At 43.2% G+C, this 23,070-nt stretch overlaps 2 protein-coding genes across 2 annotated transcripts; one reads left to right on the forward strand and one right to left on the reverse strand.

Annotated features, from left to right (window-relative positions):
• Positions 1-1,104: 1,104 nt before the first annotated feature.
• On the reverse strand, positions 1,105-7,470 carry spinb (spindlin b). The gene is made up of 7 exons (XM_084727715.1): positions 7,338-7,470; positions 4,670-5,005; positions 4,252-4,300; positions 4,060-4,154; positions 3,815-3,970; positions 2,001-2,234; positions 1,105-1,536 (listed from the first exon to the last, which is right to left on the reverse strand). Exons 2-7 carry the CDS (start codon positions 4,719-4,721, stop codon positions 1,337-1,339), a joined length of 786 nt encoding a protein of 261 aa, XP_084583841.1. The 5' UTR covers positions 4,722-5,005; positions 7,338-7,470; the 3' UTR covers positions 1,105-1,336.
• A 1,288-nt stretch (positions 7,471-8,758) lies between these two features.
• Positions 8,759-21,708, forward strand: slc71a2b (solute carrier family 71 member 2b). Its single transcript, XM_084727716.1, has 12 exons — positions 8,759-9,142; positions 12,157-12,249; positions 14,958-15,020; positions 15,645-15,772; positions 16,495-16,609; positions 17,187-17,405; positions 17,623-17,736; positions 18,974-19,045; positions 19,347-19,459; positions 19,889-19,986; positions 20,279-20,421; positions 20,694-21,708. Exons 1-12 carry the CDS (start codon positions 9,083-9,085, stop codon positions 20,925-20,927), a joined length of 1,452 nt encoding a protein of 483 aa, XP_084583842.1. The 5' UTR covers positions 8,759-9,082; the 3' UTR covers positions 20,928-21,708.
• Positions 21,709-23,070: the final 1,362 nt, after the last annotated feature.

The following is a 23,070-nucleotide window of genomic DNA, read 5'->3' on the forward strand; positions in this document are numbered from 1 at the left end:
AAAAAAAACCTACACTCAAATTTTACAAATCTAGGGTTACAGTGTGGACACGCCCTCATCAGCAGGAGAACCCTCGTCCTCCTGGTTCTAACTGAGGGTCTGAAACACTGAAAACTTTCTTTTGAAAATGTTTTGGCACAAATGTTGAAAACGGGACGAGTGTGAGCCGTTGGTCAGTCGAAGCTCGTGAGAACTGAAGCTGCACCACAAACTTTAAATAACAAGAAAAAGTTCAAACTGTTGAACAGAAAAAAAAAGTTTTCCCAACAAAGTTCACTTTGGATTCTTCACAAAAAGCAGGGAGAGGTTGAAGTAGTAAATTAGCTTGTTAGCATCATTAGCATTCCTACTCAAACTGAACCTATCACAAGCAGTTTGCAACGGTTCTTTCCCCAGGATGGTGAAGGCATGACCTACCTGACCCTGACGTTCTTCCCTGGACCAATCAGAGTCCAACCAGAGACCGACCCGACGTCTACAAGCCAATCAGATTGAGAGCAGCTTTATGCAGTTTTAACCTGTTTTCTGACAACAGCTAATGATGCTAACAATGCTAACAATCAGGCCATTTTGGGCCAACTGATGCAGCCAATCAGACAAACAGCTCATACATGTGACACCTAAAGTCATTCTGGGTAATGTAGGAATCACCACAAATGATAAAAGAATGAAAAAAGTAAACAGTCTGCGTCCTCTGGTTCGTCCACTCAGCGTCCAACCTGCAGGGAGGCGGGGTCAGTAAAACAAATGCTCTGTGATTGGACATCTGTTCCTCCTGCGTCTCCACGTACATAGCTAGCGTAGAGGGGAGGGGGTCCTGTAGTCCTGACGTCCCGTCCCTTCATTAACCCCGGCAGACTCAGACCTCCTCTGTCCCCCCGTCCTCTTCCTCCTCCTCCTCCTCCTCCTCCTCTGATGGAGGTCTCAGATGGTCTGACGGGGTTTCAGGGTGGAGGAGGTCGGGAGACGTTTTTGTTTGGTCCAGAGGTGTCTCAGGATTGTGTCCTCACAGATCTCTGGAGGGTGTTTTTATGTGGTTCTAGCCAAATAAGACCAGATCTGTGGACGTGTTGAAACTGTTTTATATCTCAGAGGAAACGGAGATGAAGGAGTGGATTCTCCTCTGCAGCTGGTTTTTGTTGGTTTGTCTCGTTAACGGGGCTGAATTTTGTGTATTTTCCTTGTTTTTAAGGCGTATGATAAAAGAAGAGTAAAGACAGGACACGGTCTGTCTGTCTCAGGCGTCTCTGTGGATCGTGGCGAGTCTCAGGATGTTTGTGGAGTTCTTCTTCTCTGGTGGGTCTCTGTAAGTCTTTTTCTGGGGGGTTTGTGGACTTTAGGAGGTCTTGACCAGGTCGTAGACGTAGATGTGGAAATCGTCGTCGAACTTGATGAAGTAGACGGAGGGTTTGGCCTCCACCTGGTGGATGACCATCCCCGACCGCTTCCCGCCGTCCTCTTTGGCGTACTCCACCTGTTTACCTACCAGACTGTCGACGACCTCGCCGGGCTCGCGCTCCGCTGCCGCGCTTTCATCTGCACACACGGGGGAGAGAGAGGAGCAGGTTGAGTGGCGATTAATCACATGCTGAATTAATCTGCAACGATTTTGATGATCAATTAATCATTTGGAATCATTAAAAAAAGTCTAATTTCTCTGATTTCAGCTTCTTAAATATTTTCTGGTTTCTTTCCTCTCTGACAGGAAAGTTGAGTTGAAGACAAAAGGTGAGACATTTGAGGACGTCATCTCGGACTTTGATCAGTATTTTATGATATTTTATGGACCAAACAATTAATCCAACATTGAAAATTGTGTTGCATGTTTCAGTGTTTTTAGGTGTGTTTTTTGCAGGAACAAGCGAAAACTGCAAGAAAAGTTGTGACTTTTAAATTCTTTGAATTATATTTTCTATAATTGATTAAGGGTGCTAAAATGATGCCTGGTTCTACCGGACCAGTGGAACCAGTAGAACCAGTCTGGGCGTGCTGTGACTCACTGGAGTCGGGCATGATGCGCAGGTCTCCCTCCTTGTAGTCGTCCAGCAGCTGGTACATGTAGAGAACCGGGTCCTTCTCGTAGGTGATGTAGAACCAGGAGGTCATGATGGGAGCTCGAGCCAGAACCATCCCCCTCCACTCCTCCTTCGGCCCGTCCTCCGTCTCAAACATGTGCTCCACCGCCTTCCCGATCATCGTGTCCGCCAGCAGAGAGTCGCTCACACGGGCCGGAGCTGGGCCAATCACAGAGAGGCACACAGAGAGGTTATACTGACATCATCACCTCTGCTGTCAGCAGCCACAAACAAACATGTTTCTAATAAAAAAGAGACCGTTCAGTTTTAGTGTACGCGGCAGTCTGAATATTTTCTCCTCTTTACCTTTCTGTCAGACAGACCTTTCTGACAGAAAGCTGAAATAATATAAGACAAATCTCACTGTCTACAAACCAACCAAACTCCACTGAGAAAATCTGTGATTTTATCTCAGAGAACTCAGGAGATGTTGGTCTGTCAGTGTGTTTGTTGTTGTGTTGTTGGTCTGTCAGTGTGTTTGTTGTTGTGTTGTTTGTCTGTCAGTGTGTTTGTTGTTGTGTTGTTGGTCTGTCAGTGTGTTTGTTGTTGTGTTGTTGGTCTGTCAGTGTGTTTGTTGTTGTGTTGTTTGTCTGTCAGTGTGTTTGTTGTTGTGTTGTTGGTCTGTCAGTGTGTTTGTTGTTGTGTTGTTGGTCTGTCAGTGTGTTTGTCGTTGTTGGTCTGTCAGTGTGTTTGTCGTTGTGTTGTTTGTCTGTCAGTGTGTTTGTTGTTGTGTTGTTGGTCTGTCAGTGTGTTTGTCGTTGTGTTGTTGGTCTGTCAGTGTGTTTGTCATTGTTTGTCTGTCAGTGTGTTTGTCGTTGTGTTGTTTGTCTGTCAGTGTGTTTGTCGTTGTGTTGTTGGTCTGTCAGTGTGTTTGTCGTTGTTTGTCTGTCAGTGTGTTTGTCGTTGTGTTGTTTGTCTGTCAGTGTGTTTGTTGTTGTGTTGTTGGTCTGTCAGTGTGTTTGTCGTTGTGTTGTTGGTCTGTCAGTGTGTTTGTCATTGTTTGTCTGTCAGTGTGTTTGTCGTTGTGTTGTTGGTCTGTCAGTGTGTTTGTCGTTGTGTTGTTGGTCTGTCAGTGTGTTTGTCGTTGTGTTGTTTGTCTGTCAGTGTGTTTGTTGTTGTGTTGTTGGTCTGTCAGTGTGTTTGTCGTTGTGTTGTTGGTCTGTCAGTGTGTTTGTCGTTGTGTTGTTGGTCTGTCAGTGTGTTTGTCGTTGTGTTGTTGGTCTGTCAGTGTGTTTGTTGTTGTGTTGTTTGTCTGTCAGTGTGTTTGTTGTTGTGTTGTTGGTCTGTCAGTGTGTTTGTTGTTGTGTTGTTGGTCTGTCAGTGTGTTTGTCGTTGTTTGTCTGTCAGTGTGTTTGTCGTTGTGTTGTTGGTCTGTCAGTGTGTTTGTCGTTGTGTTGTTGGTCTGTCAGTGTGTTTGTCGTTGTGTTGTTGGTCTGTCAGTGTGTTTGTCGTTGTTGGTCTGTCAGTGTGTTTGTCGTTGTTGGTCTGTCAGTGTGTTTGTCGTTGTGTTGTTGGTCTGTCAGTGTGTTTGTTGTTGTGTTGTTGGTCTGTCAGTGTGTTTGTCGTTGTGTTGTTGGTCTGTCAGTGTGTTTGTCGTTGTGTTGTTGGTCTGTCAGTGTGTTTGTTGTTGTGTTGTTGGTCTGTCAGTGTGTTTGTTGTTGTGTTGTTGGTCTGTCAGTGTGTTTGTCGTTGTGTGACTTCAGTGTTTTAAAGGGTTCGTTTGATTAGTTGTTCCTCACCCACTCTGTCAGGGAGGACCTCCAGTCCCACCACCCGCTCATCGCTGTACAGCTCCAGACCGTAGATGCAGTCAAAGCCGTCGTACTTGATCAGGTAGAGGGAGGGGTTAACAGGGACCTGGTCCAGGACTGTCCCCTTCCACTGGGATGACTTACCTGAGAGGGACACACAGATTTCAAAGAGGAAAAAAGAAGCCCCTCCCCCTCCCCCCAGCGCTAAAACAGCCTGTTTAAATCCAACTTACTGCCTTCCTTCCAGATGTGCTGGATCCTGCAACCCACGATGTTCCTTCTGGGCTGAGCCAGAGTCTTACTGGGACCGACGCTGGTCCTCTGTTTCCTGCGGGGAGGACGGATTTACAAAGAAAAACGATTAGAGGAACAGGTGAATGAAACTTAATAAATAAAATAAAATGTGATTCATCTTTCAGGCTTACTTGTGCGGGTTCTTTTTCTTCATCATGTTTGCAGACACACCTGAATGTCCTGAAACACAAACATTCAGCATCCGTCACACTGAGAGGTGCTGCGTTCAAGGACACTCTAACATCTGAGGTCAGGGAAAACACAGGAAGTGTTCTTAATGTGACAAAACAACAAATTCATGTGATCGTTATTTATCAGTTCTCAGATGTCGGGGCGTCCTTGAATGAGCCTGAAAATTAAGTCTTTTATTTGATCAATATTTTTCAACATTTTATGAACCAAACAACTGATTGATTATTGGAAAAATGATAGCCAGATTGATCACTAGCTGAAAACTAGGTCCAAACAGGTGGAGATCCGCCTGTTTTCATGTTTGGACTCTAAACTTAAGTTTGAGAGTTTTTTTTAGTGTTTGATGTTGTAACTCACCCCCGTCTGCTCGGGGCCGCGGGGCCGCTGGGCTCTTGAATGGGGTCTTCATTCATCCACCTGTAGGGGGGCAGCCAGCCAGGCTGCCGGTCCGGGGCTAAATGCTGGGTGCTGTGTGTGTGTGTGTGTGTGTGTGTGGAGGGGGAGTGAGGATGGAGGGAGGGGACAGGGGGAGGAGGGTAGGGAAAGGAGAGGGAGGAGGTGGCGGGAAAGAAAGTGCACCAGGAACTAGGCCGGGCCCCAGACAAGCTGCATACAGGCCCGGTACAGACTAACACCTGGAGACTGAGGCGACGTCACAGCTGATGGACTCGATGAGGAGACGGACAGTTCAGCCTGAGGACAGAAAACAGACAAACAGGGACATTATTACACAGATCTTTACCTGTTTTCATTCTGGAAATTTTTCTTAGCTGCTGGTGAATCTTTTGTTGATTGGCTGATTGATTAATCAGATAATCATCACAGATCAGTGTTTCTCTGTTTCCTAAGTTACTGTTGGACTCCGCATTAAAAAACAGGAAGCAGATTCATTCCTCCACGATAAAAACTCCTCATGTTTCCTTCAGCTGTCGGACATCTTTTTTTTCCCATCATTCTCTCTGATCTCAGCTGACATCATCATCGTGTTCATCTCATGTCAACATTTGAAACTCAGTGAATCTTTAAGGAAACTCTGAGTGTTTTCTTTCTGAAATGAAACTTTAAGTTTGAGCTCTGTGACTAATCTGATTATTGTTTGACCCTCTGACAGTCACTGGTCACAGGGTCAGAGGTCAAAGGTCAGGGCAGCCTCCACCCTGCTGCACTCCTCTTTCAACACTCCTGCAGGTTTTCACCTGTTTGGATCTATTTTCCAACTAGTGATCAATCTGGCAATAATTTCTCCAATAACTGGTCTATAAAATATCAGAAATGTGGAAAACTGATTAATTAATCCAGTCACAATCTTGTTAAATGAAAAACTAGGTCCAAACATGTGGAGCGCACAGACACATCCTATGCTTTTTGTTTTATTTTTCTTCTGTATGTTGTTCTTTTTTGTTTTTCTATGTTCCTTCATGTTTTCTTCTGTCATATTTGTGTCTCAAAATGTATCATACTGTGATTTTTGTTTTAAAAACAATCCCATAAACAAAGCAGCAGCAGCAGAGAGAAACTCCAGAGATATGTTCAGTCTGACAAGGTCACAGACAGCAGGGCTGCTGGGAAACTACAGACATGATGTTAAAGGATGAGTTCCCCTCTGAAACACACAGAAACTCTCTGCTCCTGATGTTCTGCAGATAACAGCTTTATAGTGACAAAAATAACGTTCAACAGAGACGAGTTCTGTACGACGACGACCACAACAAGTGCAACACAAACCACAGACCTGCTGCTGCTACAGGAGCACCTGAACATCTCACACACACACACACACACACACACACACACACAGCGCTGCAGGAACACTGCAACTACAGACAGCAGCACTGACTCAGAGCACAGAACCTCACCTGAGTTTCCCTGACAGAACCTGACCCATATATCGCTGGTATTATTGATCTTATTATATTGACCTTTCACACAGATATCAGTATCACTGTAAACACCGTCTGATATCCACCTGTTATATGTGTTTGTCACGTGTTTAATAACCACCTCTGAGACGTCACTGCAAAAAATGTTTAGAGAAATATTCTACATCATATTCTGTTCAAAGAAAACTGGCCAATATATCAATATCAGAATTATATCAGAATGTCAGATATTAGTCCTGTAATATCAGTATCTATCCACATCATCCGTCTCACTCAGGCCAAAATATACATGTTTATTTTTATTTATAATAGTTCAGACAGCAGTGACAGGTCACTGTTTGGACCATATAAACTGCCTCCATTATATGTTTGTCACGAGTGTCTGATAAACACATTTGAGAGCTTATTAAAACCAATCAGCTGATATATCGATTTTTTTTTTTTGAGTCCCTAATATTGTTATTGACATCAGCCCCAAAAATAAAGTATCTGTCAGAACCTGAGCTGAGTTCACCACAGAACACACAGGAGAACCACACACCTCTGTCCTATCAGCTGAGACATTCTTGTTTTTGTATTTGCAGAGATGACCCTCCTCTTCCTCCTCCTCCTCCTCTTCCTCTCCACACACTCTCTCTCTCTCTATCTCTGTGTGTGTGTGTGTGTGTGTGTGTGTGTGTGTGTGTGTGTGTGTGTGATTAAAGTATGCAGGTCACATTAGACTGAGCTCAGACTGTCATCACTGTGTGTTTCTGCTCCACTGAGGAGTTGCTGGATGTTTTGACTGATGATGAAGATGATGAAGATGATGAAGATGACCAGCCAGAGGTCACAGTTTACCCTCCTGGTTACCTGCCCACCTCCCGACCTGCCCCGCTGCTCACACTCCACGGTATTTAAATATGTGCACAGATAATTGGTCACCTCCTCCAACCATCACCACCACCAGACAGCCGCCATATTGCGCCAGTATTTACAAAACCCGCATCGGTGCAAAAAAAAAGGCGCAAGCGAACAAAGGGAGAGGGGAGGTCTGAGGGGAAAAAACACAGCGCTGAACTCGCTGTTTGCGCTAAAAACGTGACGGCGGACAAAGTGTCCGTTAAACGGCTCGGTGTGTGAGGCCGGAGGCCGCGGGTTCTTACCGGAGCAGCAATCAGTGTCGCCGCATAATCCCGATCAACCGCCGAGGCTCCAAATTGATCCGCTCTGCCTCCGTTTGGTTCTCCGCTGCGTCGAGCTGGCTGCGCTAAGATGGAGGGAGGGCGGAAGAGAAGAGCACAGCCTTCAAAATAAAAGCGAGAATTTTAAATCATCAAATAAATCAAAAGATTTTATTGTATTAATTTTATTTAGCATTTTGACAATATATTCGAATTGTTGACTATAGAGTTCAAATACCACTGGTTTGATAATGGAAATGGTATTTCAACTTTATTCTATTTATTTATTTTCAAAATGCAAAATAATCTGCCACCTCTGATTTTTTTTACAACTGGTTCTCCTTTATTCTTGGCATTTTGACTTTGAATGTATATAAATTTAGTATAACATGTTGAATTAAAACACTTTATACATTTTTTATTGATATGTGACATTTATTCATACCTTTAAGTAGAAACCTCTCTCTTGCTCTCAGTGTTACATTAATTAAAAACATCACATTTGGGCTTTCTCTGTCAATAGTTTCAACGGTTACACGGAGGCTTTTATTTTTATACATTCTAAGCGGAAGTCTCATTTATTATGCCGGTTGTCTTGACACTGGTTGTTGTGCAGGTTTGCACTGAAGCCAAAAATTCTTCCACCGTCGAGTCCCGCCTTTTTCTCTCTTGCTAAATAGTGATCCAGGCGAATGTTGGCGGTGCGGTTTGCTGCTGGCTCTTCCTGCCAAATAGTGAGACTCTCCGTACAGCCGTCTTGTCTCAGACGGAGATGTTAATGGCAGAGACACTTGAAGAGGGACAGTGTGTGTCCTCTTTGTAGTCTGAGGTTTTAACGTCGGGACACCATGTCTTCAGACGAGCCTCAGTTCATCACACGCTCTCTGCAGTGCAGCAAGAGCAGCCGTACAGCAGGGGGCGCTCTGCTCCGACTGATCCACGGTCAGATCTGTTAGATGTTAGCTGTGTAGTGAAGACAGGATGCAGAGTAAGAGCTGATCTGAGGGCAGCTTATAGCACACTGTCACACACGTAGGAGGAGGTACCGTGGATGTTCGTTTTGGTTGAACAGACAGCCCAGAGGGGCGGTGTTTTTAAAACCGACGACAGAAAATTAAAAAAAAGACCCTCCAAATTTTTTTTTTTCTCTCTCTCTCTCTCTCTCTCTCTCTTTCGATAGCTTAAAACTAAACACTAAAAAAGTGAACTAAATCAAAATATCTCTGTTAAGTTAACCACTATATACATACACATACATACACGTTACAAAGGACAACAATAATCTCAACATGTAGGCAATAATTGTAAATCCGTAAGTTTTTTTTTTTGTCTTATGATGCTGATGTATTCTCTCACACATTTTTGTGTTAAAGGGTGATTTTTCCTTGTTATGTAATATAATAATCATACGCTTGTGTTAAAGATAGTTACAGAGCAGACTGAGGTGACAGCACCTCCCGCTCAGAGCATCCCGGTGATAAAAACAAACGGATAGACTGTTAAATTCCGATCAGAGCGGAGGAATTTGGTGAAAATCGAAAGCCGCTGAGTTCCGTTCACTTCACAGTTCACTGCTCCGGTAAAAGTCGTCTGTGTGTGGACTCCATGACAGCGGAGAGACGCCGGTCTGATCCGGACAGAGGGACACCCTGGAAGAGACGGACAGACCTGAGGAGGATGAGGAGCTGTCCGGACTGGATGTGAGGATCGTTACGGCACGATGTGACATGACCGCCGAGAAAAGAGCGAGCGAGGCCGGAGGAGACGTCATGTTGGTCCGCAGCTCTGTGAGTAGTAGCGAGGTTAGCCCGCTGTTAGCCCGCTGTTAGCCCGCTGTTAGCCCACTGTTAGCCCGCTGTTAGCCCACTGTTAGCACTGAGGGCTAACTTAATGTTTAACTGTGGGATAAAGGAACAATCAAAATAAGGGTCAGTGGACAGACAGTGGACAGACAGGGGACAGGCAGGTCTGTTCATGTGTTCATGTGTTTTTATACATTAGCTAACGTAAACATTAGCGGCTGCATGTTTGACTGTAAAGTAACGGTGATTCTGTCGTTAACTTTAGCTAAGCTAACTGCTAGCTAACGTCAGCTCTTTGATCAACTTGCTTCTCTTAACTGAAGCTAAACATTAATAAGTAGTTAACGTTAATAGCGCCGTCATAACGCTTTGATTGGCTCATTACCATGAAGTCCTCACATATTACCTGAGAACAGTTTGTTCACACCTGGACACATCTGAGTGGTGCGTTTACGTACAAACTGATATCCTGTGTCTTGTGTCTGGTTATATAGAACCATTTAGGCTCAACTTTCCCTTAAGGTTTCACCTGAAAGTCAGCAGTTACATAAAGTGTGTGTACATCTATACACGTGTGTGTGTGTGTGTGTGTGTGTGTGTGTGTGTGTGTGTGTTTATGAGATTATTTTTTTACTAATATTGTGATTTTGGAGAGAATTTTAATTTGTACATCATTACTCTCACTTTCACTGAAAAACGTAAATAGGTATGTTTGTGAACTCCATATGTTTGCACCTATTTTTGGCTCTATTTGTCAAGTGTTTTGTGGTAATGATTATTTTCTCAGTTAGTTATTTAGTCCATAAAATGTCAGAAAATGTTGAAAAATGATTGAAACACTGAAAGCAGACAATTTAGACTTTTTTCTTTAAAAAATGACTCAAACAGATCACAAGGTTAAAGCTGGTGAATAATTTAATAATCAATTAAATGATTAATCTTTGCACCTCTATATGCAGCCGATCGGAGTGAGGATATTCATGCAGTCTGAAGCATCTCATCATAGTAAAAAATTAAGACGCAGCTGCAGGCAGATGATCGATCAGAAGCCTGGAAACTGTTCTTATGTTCTGATCGTATGTACAGGGACATGGTTCATATGAAGAACTAGGGTTCTCATGTTCCCTTGTAAATGCTGAAAAACCAGAATATGAATGTGTGTGTAAACACTCTGGTTGTGTTTGTTAGAAGGTAAAGTGATGTTAGCAGCAGACTGCAGTGTTCAGTGTGTTTATGGTCAGTTCTGCTGATAAATCTGCATGTAATCGATTCCTCTGAGTCCTTCATGTTAGTTTAGAGCCTGCAACTCCTTCTTCCCTCTCCACCAGCTCCCAGAGGCTTAGACTAACAATTATATAGCAATCAGTAATGGTAATAAAGAAAATAAATAAATCATTTATCGTTGTTATAGGTCTAAAGTGATTCTTACATTCTCCAGTTGTAAAAATGTGTAGCCTATACACCAAATAAAACAAATTTTAAAATAAATGCTGTCAACTAAAACATGGGTCTGCAGCTCAGCTCCTTTTCCTCTGAATATCAGTCTCTCCCTCGTCCTGCTGCGGAGAACAAATCAGAACACTGACAGACCACTGACAGAACAGTGACAGACCGCTGAGAGAACAGTGACAGACCATAGAACAGTGACAGACCACTGAGAGAACAGTGACAGACCATAGAACAGTGACAGACCACTGAGAGAACAGTGACAGACCACTGATAGAACAGTGACAGACCATAGAACACTGACAGACCACTGACAGAACAGTGACAGACCGCTGAGAGAACAGTGACAGACCATAGAACAGTGACAGACCACTGAGAGAACAGTGTCAGAACAGTGTCAGACCACTGAGAGAACAGTGTCAGACCACTGAGAGAACAGTGACAGAACAGTGTCAGACCACTGAGAGAACAGTGACAGAACAGTGTCAGACCACTGAGAGAACAGTGACAGACCACTGACAGAACACTGACAGACCACTGACAGAACACTGACAGAACGGTGCATTCAGTGTACTGAACATAAAGTTGTTTATGTGACCTTCCAATGAAGGTGTCATGCAGATGTAGAGCTGCACAATTTGGTTAAAAAAAAAAGTCATATTGTGATTATTTAGAAAGAAAATGGGAAATGTGACACAATTTGTGGAAATGATCAGTTTTGCATCACGATGTTCATGTTCACTGAAAAAAAATCTTTTAAAATTATGATATTTACTGAGGTCTGAACCAAACAAACATGTCTTCTTTCATCGGGAGAAGAAACATTTTTAGGTCAGGTCATCTCTGCAGCACTTGCACATTTTTCCTTTTTTTTTAAATATTGTGTTTTGGTTCTGGTTTTTGCGATGTAGATATTGCACTTGGCCATACTGTGATTTTATTACAATCTGTATTGATGTCTCATTCATCCAGTTGTTGAGTAAAAATGAAACCTCCCACTGGACTATTTGTTGTCAGTTTTGAAACTCGTCCAAACAGTCTGAGACTGCAACCATGTTATCTGTCATTTCCCACATTAATTAAGTTCCCAGAGTCCAAGGTGACTTCTTCAGAACCATCCTCTGGTTCTCTGCAATAGGGCTGAGTGTTTTTGAAAAAATATCTCTGTGATATTAGAAGAAATGCTCATTTTTACCTCATTATTCTCATTTTCAGTTCAAACATCATTATGGTGTGATTTCAGCAGGAATCTGCACCAAACAAAACTGTTCTCTGTAAAACTATGATGTGTAGCTCAGGACATTTCTGCAGCACCGTATTTAATTGAAAATTTAAAACACACGTCACACGTCCTGCGATGTGAAAGTTCCTGTAGGCCATATTGCGATGGCGTTAATATCAAGATGAATTGTGCAGCTCTGATGAGAACATCAGTGGAGAACATGAGTGAGAAGAAACAGTAGAGAGGTGACGGTTCATGTCTGTCCCTCCCTGATGATCCAACAGGATGTGAGGATGAATAGTTAATGTTGGCGTCTCTCTTCTCGCCGCAGCACGGCCGAGGCCGAGCCAAAGTCACTCACGCGGTGGTGGTGATCTTCCTGGAGTTCTTCGCCTGGGGGCTGCTGACCACGCCCATGCTGACTGTGAGTCAACACACACACACACACACACACACACGTCACTTCATAAAGTCAGCTGGAGGTATACAGGTTGATCACCTGGTTTACATGAGGAGTCCTCCTCTGTTAAAGGATAAGTTCACATGTTTTCATGGGTGTCTGTCCAGCGCTCACATGGTGGTCATTCTGACCGTCGCTCTGACCGTCGCCCTGACCGTCGCTCTGACTGTCGCTCTGACCGTCTCCCTGACCGTCGCTCTGACGTTCCATCCAAACCTCCTGCAGTCAAACCAAGTCTGTATCCTCTAGTCTTCTGTCCTTTAGAGTAGGGCTGGGCGGTATGACCCAAAATTCATATCATGGTATAAATTGAATCCCTTCACGGTAACGGTATTTATCACGGTATAAATGTTGCGGTGTAAAACTTATAATGGAAGTGTTTCTGAAGGGGTTTTGTAGTCCTTTAGCAAAACTAAATTGATTTAAACAACAACAACAACAAAAAAAGCAAAGATATAATGTAATTTTTTGAGTATTTATTGTGCAGAAGAACAACAGAAGTAAGGATAGTACCTCAGAAGTACAAAAATTCTTACAAAAATAAAGTGGATATTATAAACAGTACTTCATGTAAGAGAGGTTTTCTGTAAGTCAAATGGCAAAAACAGTGAAAAGGTTCTGTAATCCTGTAAAAATCTGTAAAAAACACCTAAGTAAAGAATGTGAGTATTTTTTCCATCACAGCAGGTCAGTGATCAGTGTTTCAGTGACACATTAAAAACATCGACACCACGACATGATTTTCTATTTTTGGAGCTGCGCACCTTTTTTTAGAAGGTAACTCTTTATTTGCACAACTCTCGTGTTCGTTATTTCTACTAAAATAATCAAACTCTCGATCTTTCACAGGTCTAGGGTTCCCTTCTAGACACGACCCTCTGTGTCTCTGTCAGACTACAGACAGCAGACTGTCTGTAAACAGAACGATGTTTCACTCTGTTTTACATAAACACTTTATTTGTGTGAAACACAGGTTTGGTTTGTCACCAACTTTGTCATTTGTATTTTTAATCAGTCCAAGAGGACGACGGTATCAGTGATTGATTATTGATCAGTCTGTCCTCCTCTCCTCCCTCACCTGTTCACTCTGCTGTGAGAAGATCTGAAAGTTTCTCACAGACAAACGCAGACTCTCCTGTTTTACGTTTAGGCCTCTTTATACAGCTGTTTAATTTTTTAAGAGCATCTGGTTGGTGATGATGTCATTAACCATCACGTTAGTTTGTGTTGTCATTAGCAACAGTCTCCTCCACACGCAGCTTCTCTGCAGTTGGTCTGTGTGTTTCCTGATCAGATAAACCAACGACGGAAACACTAGAAAAGTTGCGCCAGTTAAAATAGAAGCGTCCCGTAAAAAAATAAAATCTATTAATAGTTTATTGGTTATAGGTCCGGGTTCTTTCGACGGCGTCTGGGTCTTTGTTAGCGTCACAGTTTCTCCACACATCTTGCAGATGACATTTTTATGCTCAACATCCGACTTTTTAAACCTGAACCACGTCCAAATCACGGATGCAGCACGTTTTTTTTTTTGTTTTTTTTTAAACCAGCCCCTCCTTCTCCACCGTTACCGTGCTTGCGGCCATTTTCACACGGAGGCAGGTGATGACGTCATCGACGGTATGACGGTAGAGCAGAAATCTCTACCGTCATACCGTGTAAACCGCGCAGCCCTACTTTAGAGCAAAAGTGTCTCTTCGTGTTTCCTCACTGAGCTGCAGACGACAAACAGAAACACAAAGATGAATTATTACTAAAATTGAACTAAAAGAACTGTGAGAACCTGAGTTTGTTCCACATCTCTCACACTGGACTGTAAGAACAGGAGAACCAATCAGAACTGGAGAGAACAACTAGAACAAACACACCTTTGACCTTTGACCCCCAAATTCTATTGTCTCTCATGATAAAAATCCAGACTGAGAGATTAATGCATTTATTCTGTTAGTTTGTCTTTTTCAAATGAAATAACATTAAATGCAGCCATCAGGAGAAGAAAACAGTCATGATTTCAGGTGGAGGTGAGGAGAGGAAATCTGATCCAGGAAGTCACCAAAACATGAGGTTTTTACAAAGTTATCATGAGAGCAGCATTTTATCCTGCGATCAGGAATGTGGACCTGCTCATATTTGATTGGCTGACACAGTAATCTGCTGGATGATGTCACATGTTGCTGTTTTATTTTGATGGCGTTAGAGATTTTAATGCAGCTTTCCTCAGATGAACCGTGAGATCGTCTGTCTTCAGCAGATGTCTTTGTCCCTCTTTGAATGTTTTTTGGGGCGAGTTTTTCCTCCTGAATCAGACACAAAATGACATTAATCTGAAACACCGGACTTCAAAAATGTTGGCGTGTCCTTTAGTTTGTTTTCAGAGTGAAGTGAGTTAAATCAAACTGTACCTGAACGGTCAGGACGACAGTTTGTCCTCGTCTGTTGGAGAACACGGTGTGTGTTCTCAGTGTGTGTTCTCAGTGTGTGACGGTGTGATAACATGAATTTCATTGGTGCGTTTTCTCTTCAGTCACACGGCTCAGTCATTAAGATGCTCTTTAACTCGCTCCACGGTCCTTTCTGTGTGACGGAGAATATAAAGACGTCACAGACGGGAACCATTCACTGTTCTGTGAGAACTTCAAGTGTTCATGTTTGACCCTGTGTTGTTCTTTCAGGTTCTCCATGAGACGTTTCCTCAGCACACCTTCCTGATGAATGGCCTGGTTCAGGGAGTGAAGGTGAGACACACACACACACACACACACACACACACACACACACACACACACACACACACACACTAGAACTAGAATGGTTCATCAGTTATTAAAATAATCTGCAGTTATTTTTTCGTTTTCAGGGTTCAGTTTTTGTTTTTTTGTCTTTTTTTATCAGAAAGTCTTTTTAGCCGTCCCTGTATAAACTGTCTTATTTATTAGTGGTTATTAAATAACAACAAAGACTAAAATTAATTAGATTAAACAATTCTAGAGCTGTGACGTCTGTAAAAATGTCAGAAAATAGTGAAACTTGTCGGTCACAGTTTCTCAGAGGGTAACATGACGTCTTTAAATGCCTCGTTTTGTCTAAAACCTCAAAGATTTTCAGTTTAATGTGATCATAAATGGAAAAAAAACAGGAAACCTCTGTGTTTTCGAGGTTGAAAACCTTCGCTTGAAGATTTCCAATTGATTTTACAGGATAGTTGAATTCTTTTTTACCACTTGGCTGGTTTGGTCAGTAAGTTTCCAGATTTATTTGCCCAACGTGGCATTTTATTTGCCCCAGGCAAGTGGCAGAGGTACCATGAGCACTTTGTTACGTGTGAACTTGACATGACGTTCTTCTGTGCTTCTGTTCAGGGCTTCCTGTCATTTCTGTCGGCTCCTCTGATTGGTGCTCTGTCAGATATCTGGGGCAGGAAGTCGTTCCTTCTCATGACGGTTTTCTTCACCTGTGCCCCCATCCCCTTCATGAGGATCAGCCCCTGGTGAGTCCAACTCTCAGTCTGTGAGAGAGAGAGACAGCTGATACTCTGCTTTAATTAAAATTACTATTTTCATCATCATTTTATCAGTTTGAGTCATTTTTTTAAAGGAAATAAAGTCTAAAAATTTTGCCAGATTGATCACTGGTTGAAAAATCACAGGTGAAAACGGGTGGAGCACATGGACGTCCTGTCTTCACTTGTTTGGACGTATTTTTCAACTGACAGGATTAATTTGATAACCTTTAATAATTAAAAAACGATTTGTACAGGTGCAAATAAAAACCTGAGTTGGTGGAGGCTCTGCTCTGCTGCAGTCTTTGTCCTGTTAGAGTTTAAACAGTCACATGTTGTTCATGTGAGCAGAGATCAGCCAGCGAGGCAGCAGACAGCCTCAGCATTTACACACACACACACACACACACACACACACACACACACACACACACACTTCAGCATTACTGTTGAACATCCTCAAGTTTCCCTTCAAAGATAAACTGAAAAAACATTGGATATAAAAATTGAGACTTTAATCTGCAGAAGCTTTAAAGTTCAGTGAAAAGTGGCTGAAGGCGTCAGTGAGGCAGAAAAGATCAGCTGATGTTCTCTCTCTTCAGTCACATGATCAGAGCATCACAACCTCAGAACAAAATAACACAATTACATTAGTCTGTTTTGTGTGTGTGTGTGTGTGTGTGTGTGTGTGTGTGTGTGTGTGTGTGTAGGTGGTATTTTGCTCTGATCTCAGTCTCAGGGATTTTTGCCGTGACCTTCTCTGTGATCTTCGCCTACGTCGCCGACATCACGGAGGAGCACGAGAGGAGCACGGCGTACGGACTGGTAACTGAGCACAGAGACACACTCAGACATTCAGACAGGAAGTGACATTAACATGTTGACACAGCAACACCAACCAGAGCGTCTCAGGTCTGATACTCTGACGACATGTGGTGTGTTTGTTTGACTGAACTTCCTATGTCATGGTGTTTCCTGTCAGTATGGACCGGGGTCACAGGCTGGACAGGAAGGACACGAATAAATGGACTCTTTGAGACGCTTGTGTGTTTTATGTGCCGGCGTTCACACCAACAACCATCGTGTCGACTACGACCGCACAGTGTTGGACTTTTATATCTGATCTGTCGAGATGTTCCGACTCATTTTACCTGATGCTGAAATATTCACACGTTCTCCAGCTGATGTTGGAGAACATCATGTCTCTCCTGGAGCTAATGAACATATCATTCTGACAACTTATCGTGACGACACACCAGCACACTGAAGTACAGTGCTATTCAAAATAAAACAGTGCTTTTCAAAATAAAATACATTGCTGTGCTTCCTGATGTGAAGCTTCAGTGAAGTTCTCCGTCTCTTCTGGTTCCTCTCATTCCTGTGCGTGTTCATGTCTCATCAGGTCTCGGCGACCTTTGCTGCCAGTTTGGTAACGAGCCCGGCCATCGGGGCCTACCTGTCGGCGAAGTACAGCGACAGCCTCGTGGTCCTGGTTGCCACGGTGATCGCCGTAGTGGACATCGCCTTCGTGTTCTTTGTGGTCCCGGAGTCGCTGCCGGATAAGATGCGGCTGACGTCCTGGGGCTTCCCCATCTCCTGGGAGCAGGCCGACCCCTTCGCCGTGAGTTCACACAGACAGTGTGACATCACAGGGTCAGAGGTCACATGTGGTTTGTTTTGACCTGCTGACATCAGGCTTTTAAAAATCTAAATAAAATACAGTGACTGAAAAATACAAATATTCCTTAAATAGTCTTTTAAATCACTGATTGATTGATTGATTGATTGATTGATTGATTGATTGATTGGTTGATTAACCTTAAACCTTTAAATTTCAGTCTCTGCGTCGGGTTGGCAAAGACACCACAGTGCTGCTGATCTGTGTCACAGTGTTCCTGTCCTACCTGCCTGAGGCCGGACAGTACTCCAGCTTCTTCCTCTACCTGAGACAGGTAACGCACGCACACACGCAACGCACGCACACACGCAACGCACGCAACACACGCAACGCACACACGCACGTACACACTTTGCTGAATTGTTGGATTGTTGTGTCCTAAAATGTCTGATTTCACAGCAGCTTTTCTAAAAATTTGGGATTTTTGTTGCAATTCTTTTATACTTTTTTTTTTAAATTAAAATTGCAAAAGAAAGTTGTGATTTTTTAGAGTTAATTAAAACATGTTAATTCAATAACATCAACAAAAAGGCTCAAGATCACAAAAACGCAAGCAAAATGTGCTTCACTCGTAGAAGAAGGTCTCCTGAGGCGTGTTAAACAAAAAGGCTAAATCCTTTTGGAGCTCCGAGTCCGTTAAAACAACGAGCACAAAATGATCAAATCAAAGCAGACGGAGCGTTGATGAATGTCAAACAATGACAGATGTGTTCTGTTCAGAACCTGTGGAAAAATACAAATACATTCATGCAGAAACACAGTGAATAATAAAAGTAAATGTTTCCACAGGCGACTGCTGTTACTGGTAGAACTCGTGGGTTCAGTTTGCAGAAAATTTGGACAGAATTTCAGAATTTACGGGGATTGGTTGAATTTCTGTAAACTGTTGTGATCACATCACATGACTGACTGAATAACAAACCCAGAACTGAACAGGAAGTTCAGGCCGGTTACCCACCCTGTCGTCTAAATGTCTGCTGGGAAAAGAGGCTGCTGCTTTTCTGCGTGTATCTAATTGCTCGTTGGTTTATTGATCCCTCGTCTGACTCGGCAGATGGACACTGTGGGTAAAAGTCTGACTCTGGCGTCCACTATGTGTATTTTCTCCGAGCTGCAACCTGCACACTGAACGCAGCAAAGTCACTCCTGGATCACTGACGTAAACAAGCTAACAGCTGTTAGCTTTTCCTTTGGGGTGATGTAGACATTTTAATACGCGAGTGTCTCCCTACGTGCAGATGTTCCCCCTTGATGCTGATTCACTGCGTCCAGGGCTTAGCTCCGCCCAAAGATGTTTGTGATTGGTTCAAAGAAATGCAAACTATAACAGAGCCAGAGATTTCTGCAGCGCTGACTTCTGATTGATCCCCTCTGTCTGATTTTCTGCCCCAACACCGATTTCATTCAATTAAACCAATAAATAACCTTTTTACTCAGTTGTTCATCTTTTCTGTCCTCCACCCAGTGACGTTTGGAGCATCACTGAAAGAAGGTTTTCTTCTGTGTTTCAGGTAATCGAGTTTTCTCCTGCAGCCATTGCCGCCTTCATCGCCATGGTGGGAATCCTCTCAATAATCGCTCAGGTACAGAAACGAGCAAATCAATTAATTAATCTACCAGTCATTTTTATTATTAATGGATCAATTGTTTGGTCCATAAAATATCAGAAAATGGTGAATAAATAATGTCTCAATCTTGTCAGTGGGAAAATGAGTTATTTTTCAACTAGTGAACAATCTCAAAATAATTTTTCCAAGAATCGATCAGTTATTTGGTCCATAAAATACCAGAAAGTAATGAAAATCCATCAATTAATCCTGTTGCATTCCAAACTTGTGTATTTAATCATTTCATCCATCATGTTCTCTCTGTTCTCTCTGTCAGACTCTGTTCCTCAGTGTGTTAATGAGAACCATTGGTAATAAGAACACGGTTCTTCTGGGTCTGGGCTTTCAGCTCTTCCAGCTGGCCTGGTACGGCTTTGGCTCTGAACCCTGGTGAGTGATGTCATCAGATTCATTCCTCACCGTACGCACACCTTAGATTTTTCTCTGTTTTCTTTCTTATGAACAGCGTTTCTGCAGGTCTGTAACGATCTAAAATCTAATCATCTGGATTTAAATGTCTTTAAGGAACATGAAAAGTGTGTTTGTACAACATGTGACCTTTAAGGCCTGTTAGAACCAAAATATTAAGTTCCCTGATCGACAGATCCTTCGTGCTCTTTTGCCAGTGTGAAAATGAAATGGTTCCTGAAGTGTCTTCATAATGGTCTTAAAGAGTCTTTTAGAAGTCTTAAACATGTTGAAACCCGCAGAACCCCTGTCCTCAAATATTGTCTGTCTGTCTGTCCATATGTCTGTCCTTGTCCATCCGCCCTGAGGATCATATCAGGTCTGACTGTGTCTTCTTCCTGTCTTGTTCAGGATGATGTGGGCAGCAGGAACAGTAGCAGCCATGTCCTCCATCACCTTCCCAGCAGTCTCTGCTCTGGTGTCTCACAGCGCATCACCTGACCAGCAAGGTCACTACACCTGTCTGTCTATCTGTCGCTCTGTCTGTCGCTCTGTCTGTCTGTAGAATAGGAATCATGGGAGGAAGATGCTCGTCCTTTATCTTCTATTTTGGCTCACAATTTTTCTGTGAGTTTCTTTTTTAATGCATGTTTGAATCTGTTATAACTGTCTGTCTGTCTGTCTCTGTCTCTCTCTCTCTCTCTCTCTCTCTCTGTGTCTCTCTCTCTCTCTCTCTCTGTCTCTCTCTCTCTGTCTCTCTCTCTCTGTCTCTCTCTCTCTCTCTCTCTCTCTCTCTCTCAGGTGTGGCTCAGGGGATGATCACAGGTATTAGAGGTCTGTGTAACGGTTTGGGTCCGGCTCTCTACGGCTTCATCTTCTTCCTCTTCAACGTGGAGCTGAACGACATGGAGCCGACAGCAGGAAGAACCACACAGAACATAGAGGTACACACACACACACACACACACACACACACACACACACAGACAACACACACACACACACACACACCTTTAGGTTTGGTTGTTTTCAGTTGAAAGTTTCAAATGTCTTTCGACGGATCACAACAAAACTATCATGATGGATGAAATAAAATCTGTATTTTTGATTCTGAACTGTCCTTTTAAATGCTCTCTCTCTCTCTCTCTCTCTCTCTCTCTCTCTCTCTCTCTCTCTCTGTCTCTCTGTCTCTCTCTCTCTCTCTCTCCCTCTGTAGAAGTCGATCATCCCCGGTCCTCCCTTCCTGTTCGGAGCTTGCACTGTCTTGTTCGCTCTCCTCGTCGCCGTCTTCATCCCCGAACACCACCAATTGGCCGAAATCAAGACCTGCAGCTCCACCCGCAAGACCAGTGGGACCTGCGCCACACATGCTCAGAATGCCAGCCCTCTGGCCACGCCCACCAGCGACGCAGAGGACATCGAGCCGCTCCTGCAGGACAGCAGCATGTGACTGACAGCTGGCCCGGGCCCTGCTGGTCCCGCCCCCTTCAGAACAAACCATTCTTAGCTTTTTTCTTTTTATTTCTTCAGACTCAGACTGTTAAAGAGTCCGGTAACGTTCAGCGGCGACCACACTGACTGACTGACTGACTGACTGACTGACTGACTGACTGACTGACTGACTGACTGGTGTTTGTCTGCCCCCTCTGGCAGAGACAGGAATTACACAAACACTGAAACCCTGAACGTCTCAGCTCATCTTCAGAAACGGTGACAAAAATACAACTGACCAAACAAACAAAAAAAGTTTCCTCTGTCATTAATCAATCATTGGTAAAATTAATGATCAATTAATGGATTAGTCTTCTTACAAAATCTTAAAAATCCAAATCCATTTTCCCCTCAAAGTTTTATTTCCACAGTAACATGTTCCACGTTCTCTGACAGTGTTACATACACCCTTAGAAAGAACCACAGCCCTTCAGGAAGAACCCTTTCAGAACCCTTATTTCTCAGAGTGAAGCCTGTGGAACATATAAAGAGCTTCAATTTTCAATTTTACACGATCGATCAGATTCGTAACGACTGATAAATCAGTCATTGATTAATTATCATCATCCCAAAACTGCGACACTCGAATGTTTTTGCTGGAAAAAAATCTCTGGAGATTCTTTTCTCTCCTGAGTTTGAGTCTGATTCAGGTGAATAAAAGTTTGTTTTTTGTTGTAGTTCCTGTTTGAGCCACAAGAGGCTGCGGTGCAGCGCCGACCTCACATGTTCTACATGAGACTCTCCAACACAAACTGCATACATCACAAAAAGTTTTTATTCAAGTAGCTGAAAATCGTCGCTTCATGAGGAAACATGAAACAACAACAAACCACGATGTCGTTTATTGATTATATGACGTTTGATCAAATCATCGAAGAGTTTTCATGACTCACTGAGAGCAAACGTCACTAAACGTTTCCTGTTTCTTCAGCTGCGTATTTTCATTTTTATCTGCAGTTTTGAGCATGAAGAGAGAGAAGAATGAGGAAGAGGAGACGAAGTCGTCTTCATGAAGAACCTTCAGAACCTCAGCGTGACTTTAATCTTCTCACTTCATGAATCTCAGCCTGCAGTTTTAGTTTCATATCTCAGTTTTGTTTTTGTTTTTTTCTGAAGTCGTCAGTCTGGTCGCCGCCTGAACACGCTGGAGTCGGTTTGCTTCCCTGTGTGTGTGTGTGTGTGTGTGTGTGTGTGTGTGTGTGTGTGTGTGTGTGTGTGTGTGTGTGTGTGTGTGTGTTTTTAACTCCACCCGTCAGGTCTGCAGAGGTCAGGTGGATCAGACGCTCCTCACTGCACCGGACCAGCAGTGGATGCGTAGGTGCGTTGGATTCACCGTACAGCTGACACCACGTGTCCCGAAACTACAGACTGTTTTAAACTGACGGACAAACGGTGAGAGGATGTGAGGTCAGAGCTGCACGGGATTGTGGGAAGTGACTCGACAGGCGAGCCTGCAGGTGCCAGTGTGGTCGTTTCTGTCTCCACACTCTGACAGATTATAGACTCCTGGATCACTGTTACTATGACAACAGCCAACACAGCAGTGACTCACTGAGCATGTGCAAGCTCCGCCCAGCTGTGACATCATCGTCCTCTCCTGCTGCGTTTTCAAACTTTGATCTGTTCAGTAAATCAATTTAAACAGTTTGAAGTGCTTTTAGTTCCTGCTGAGCCTGAAGGCATCACGGAGGATGAATCTGCACAGTTAAACATGGTGTTGATCTCCACAGATCTCAGCCAGGATCCAAACCACACTGATGACACAAACCGGGTTCCTCCATGACGCTTGCTGCTCCACACGCTTGATTTCTCTCATGTGGGGCCAGTTACACCAACAGGACTGAACACCTGATCTTAATCTGAGTCGGTCTTAAGTTGGCATCCGACCTGCGTAAAACCGCGAGCGAACATCAGATCGTTTCGGGTTTTTTTTTAAAAAAAGTCATTTTCTCTACTAATCGATCAGTTATTTGGTCCATAAAAAATCAGAAAATGTTAATGAGTGTTTCCCAAAGCCCAGGATGATACATCACATCTAAGAAGCTGAAATCACAGAACTTTTTCCTTTAAAAAATAACTCAAATCGATTAATTGATCATCAA

Source organism: Lutjanus erythropterus, chromosome 10 (assembly GCF_056507025.1).
Source record: "Lutjanus erythropterus isolate fLutEry1 chromosome 10, fLutEry1.hap2, whole genome shotgun sequence".
In the NCBI taxonomy this organism is placed as follows: domain Eukaryota; kingdom Metazoa; phylum Chordata; class Actinopteri; order Lutjaniformes; family Lutjanidae; genus Lutjanus; species Lutjanus erythropterus.

Excerpts from the sequence above, each read along its gene's own strand:
- spinb (XM_084727715.1), bottom strand. The coding sequence starts at position 4,721 with ATGAAGACCCCATTCAAGAGCCCAGCGGCCCCGCGGCCCCGAGCAGAC. Across the intron at positions 4,301-4,669 it reads GCGGCCCCGAGCAGACGGGG|GACATTCAGGTGTGTCTGCA; the intron begins GTGAGTTACAAC and ends TTTGTGTTTCAG. Across the intron at positions 1,537-2,000 it reads GCGCATCATGCCCGACTCCA|ATGAAAGCGCGGCAGCGGAG; the intron begins GTGAGTCACAGC and ends CCGTGTGTGCAG.
- slc71a2b (XM_084727716.1), top strand. The coding sequence starts at position 9,083 with ATGACCGCCGAGAAAAGAGCGAGCGAGGCCGGAGGAGACGTCATGTTG. Across the intron at positions 15,773-16,494 it reads TTCATGAGGATCAGCCCCTG|GTGGTATTTTGCTCTGATCT; the intron begins GTGAGTCCAACT and ends GTGTGTGTGTAG. Across the intron at positions 19,046-19,346 it reads TCCTCTCAATAATCGCTCAG|ACTCTGTTCCTCAGTGTGTT; the intron begins GTACAGAAACGA and ends TCTCTCTGTCAG.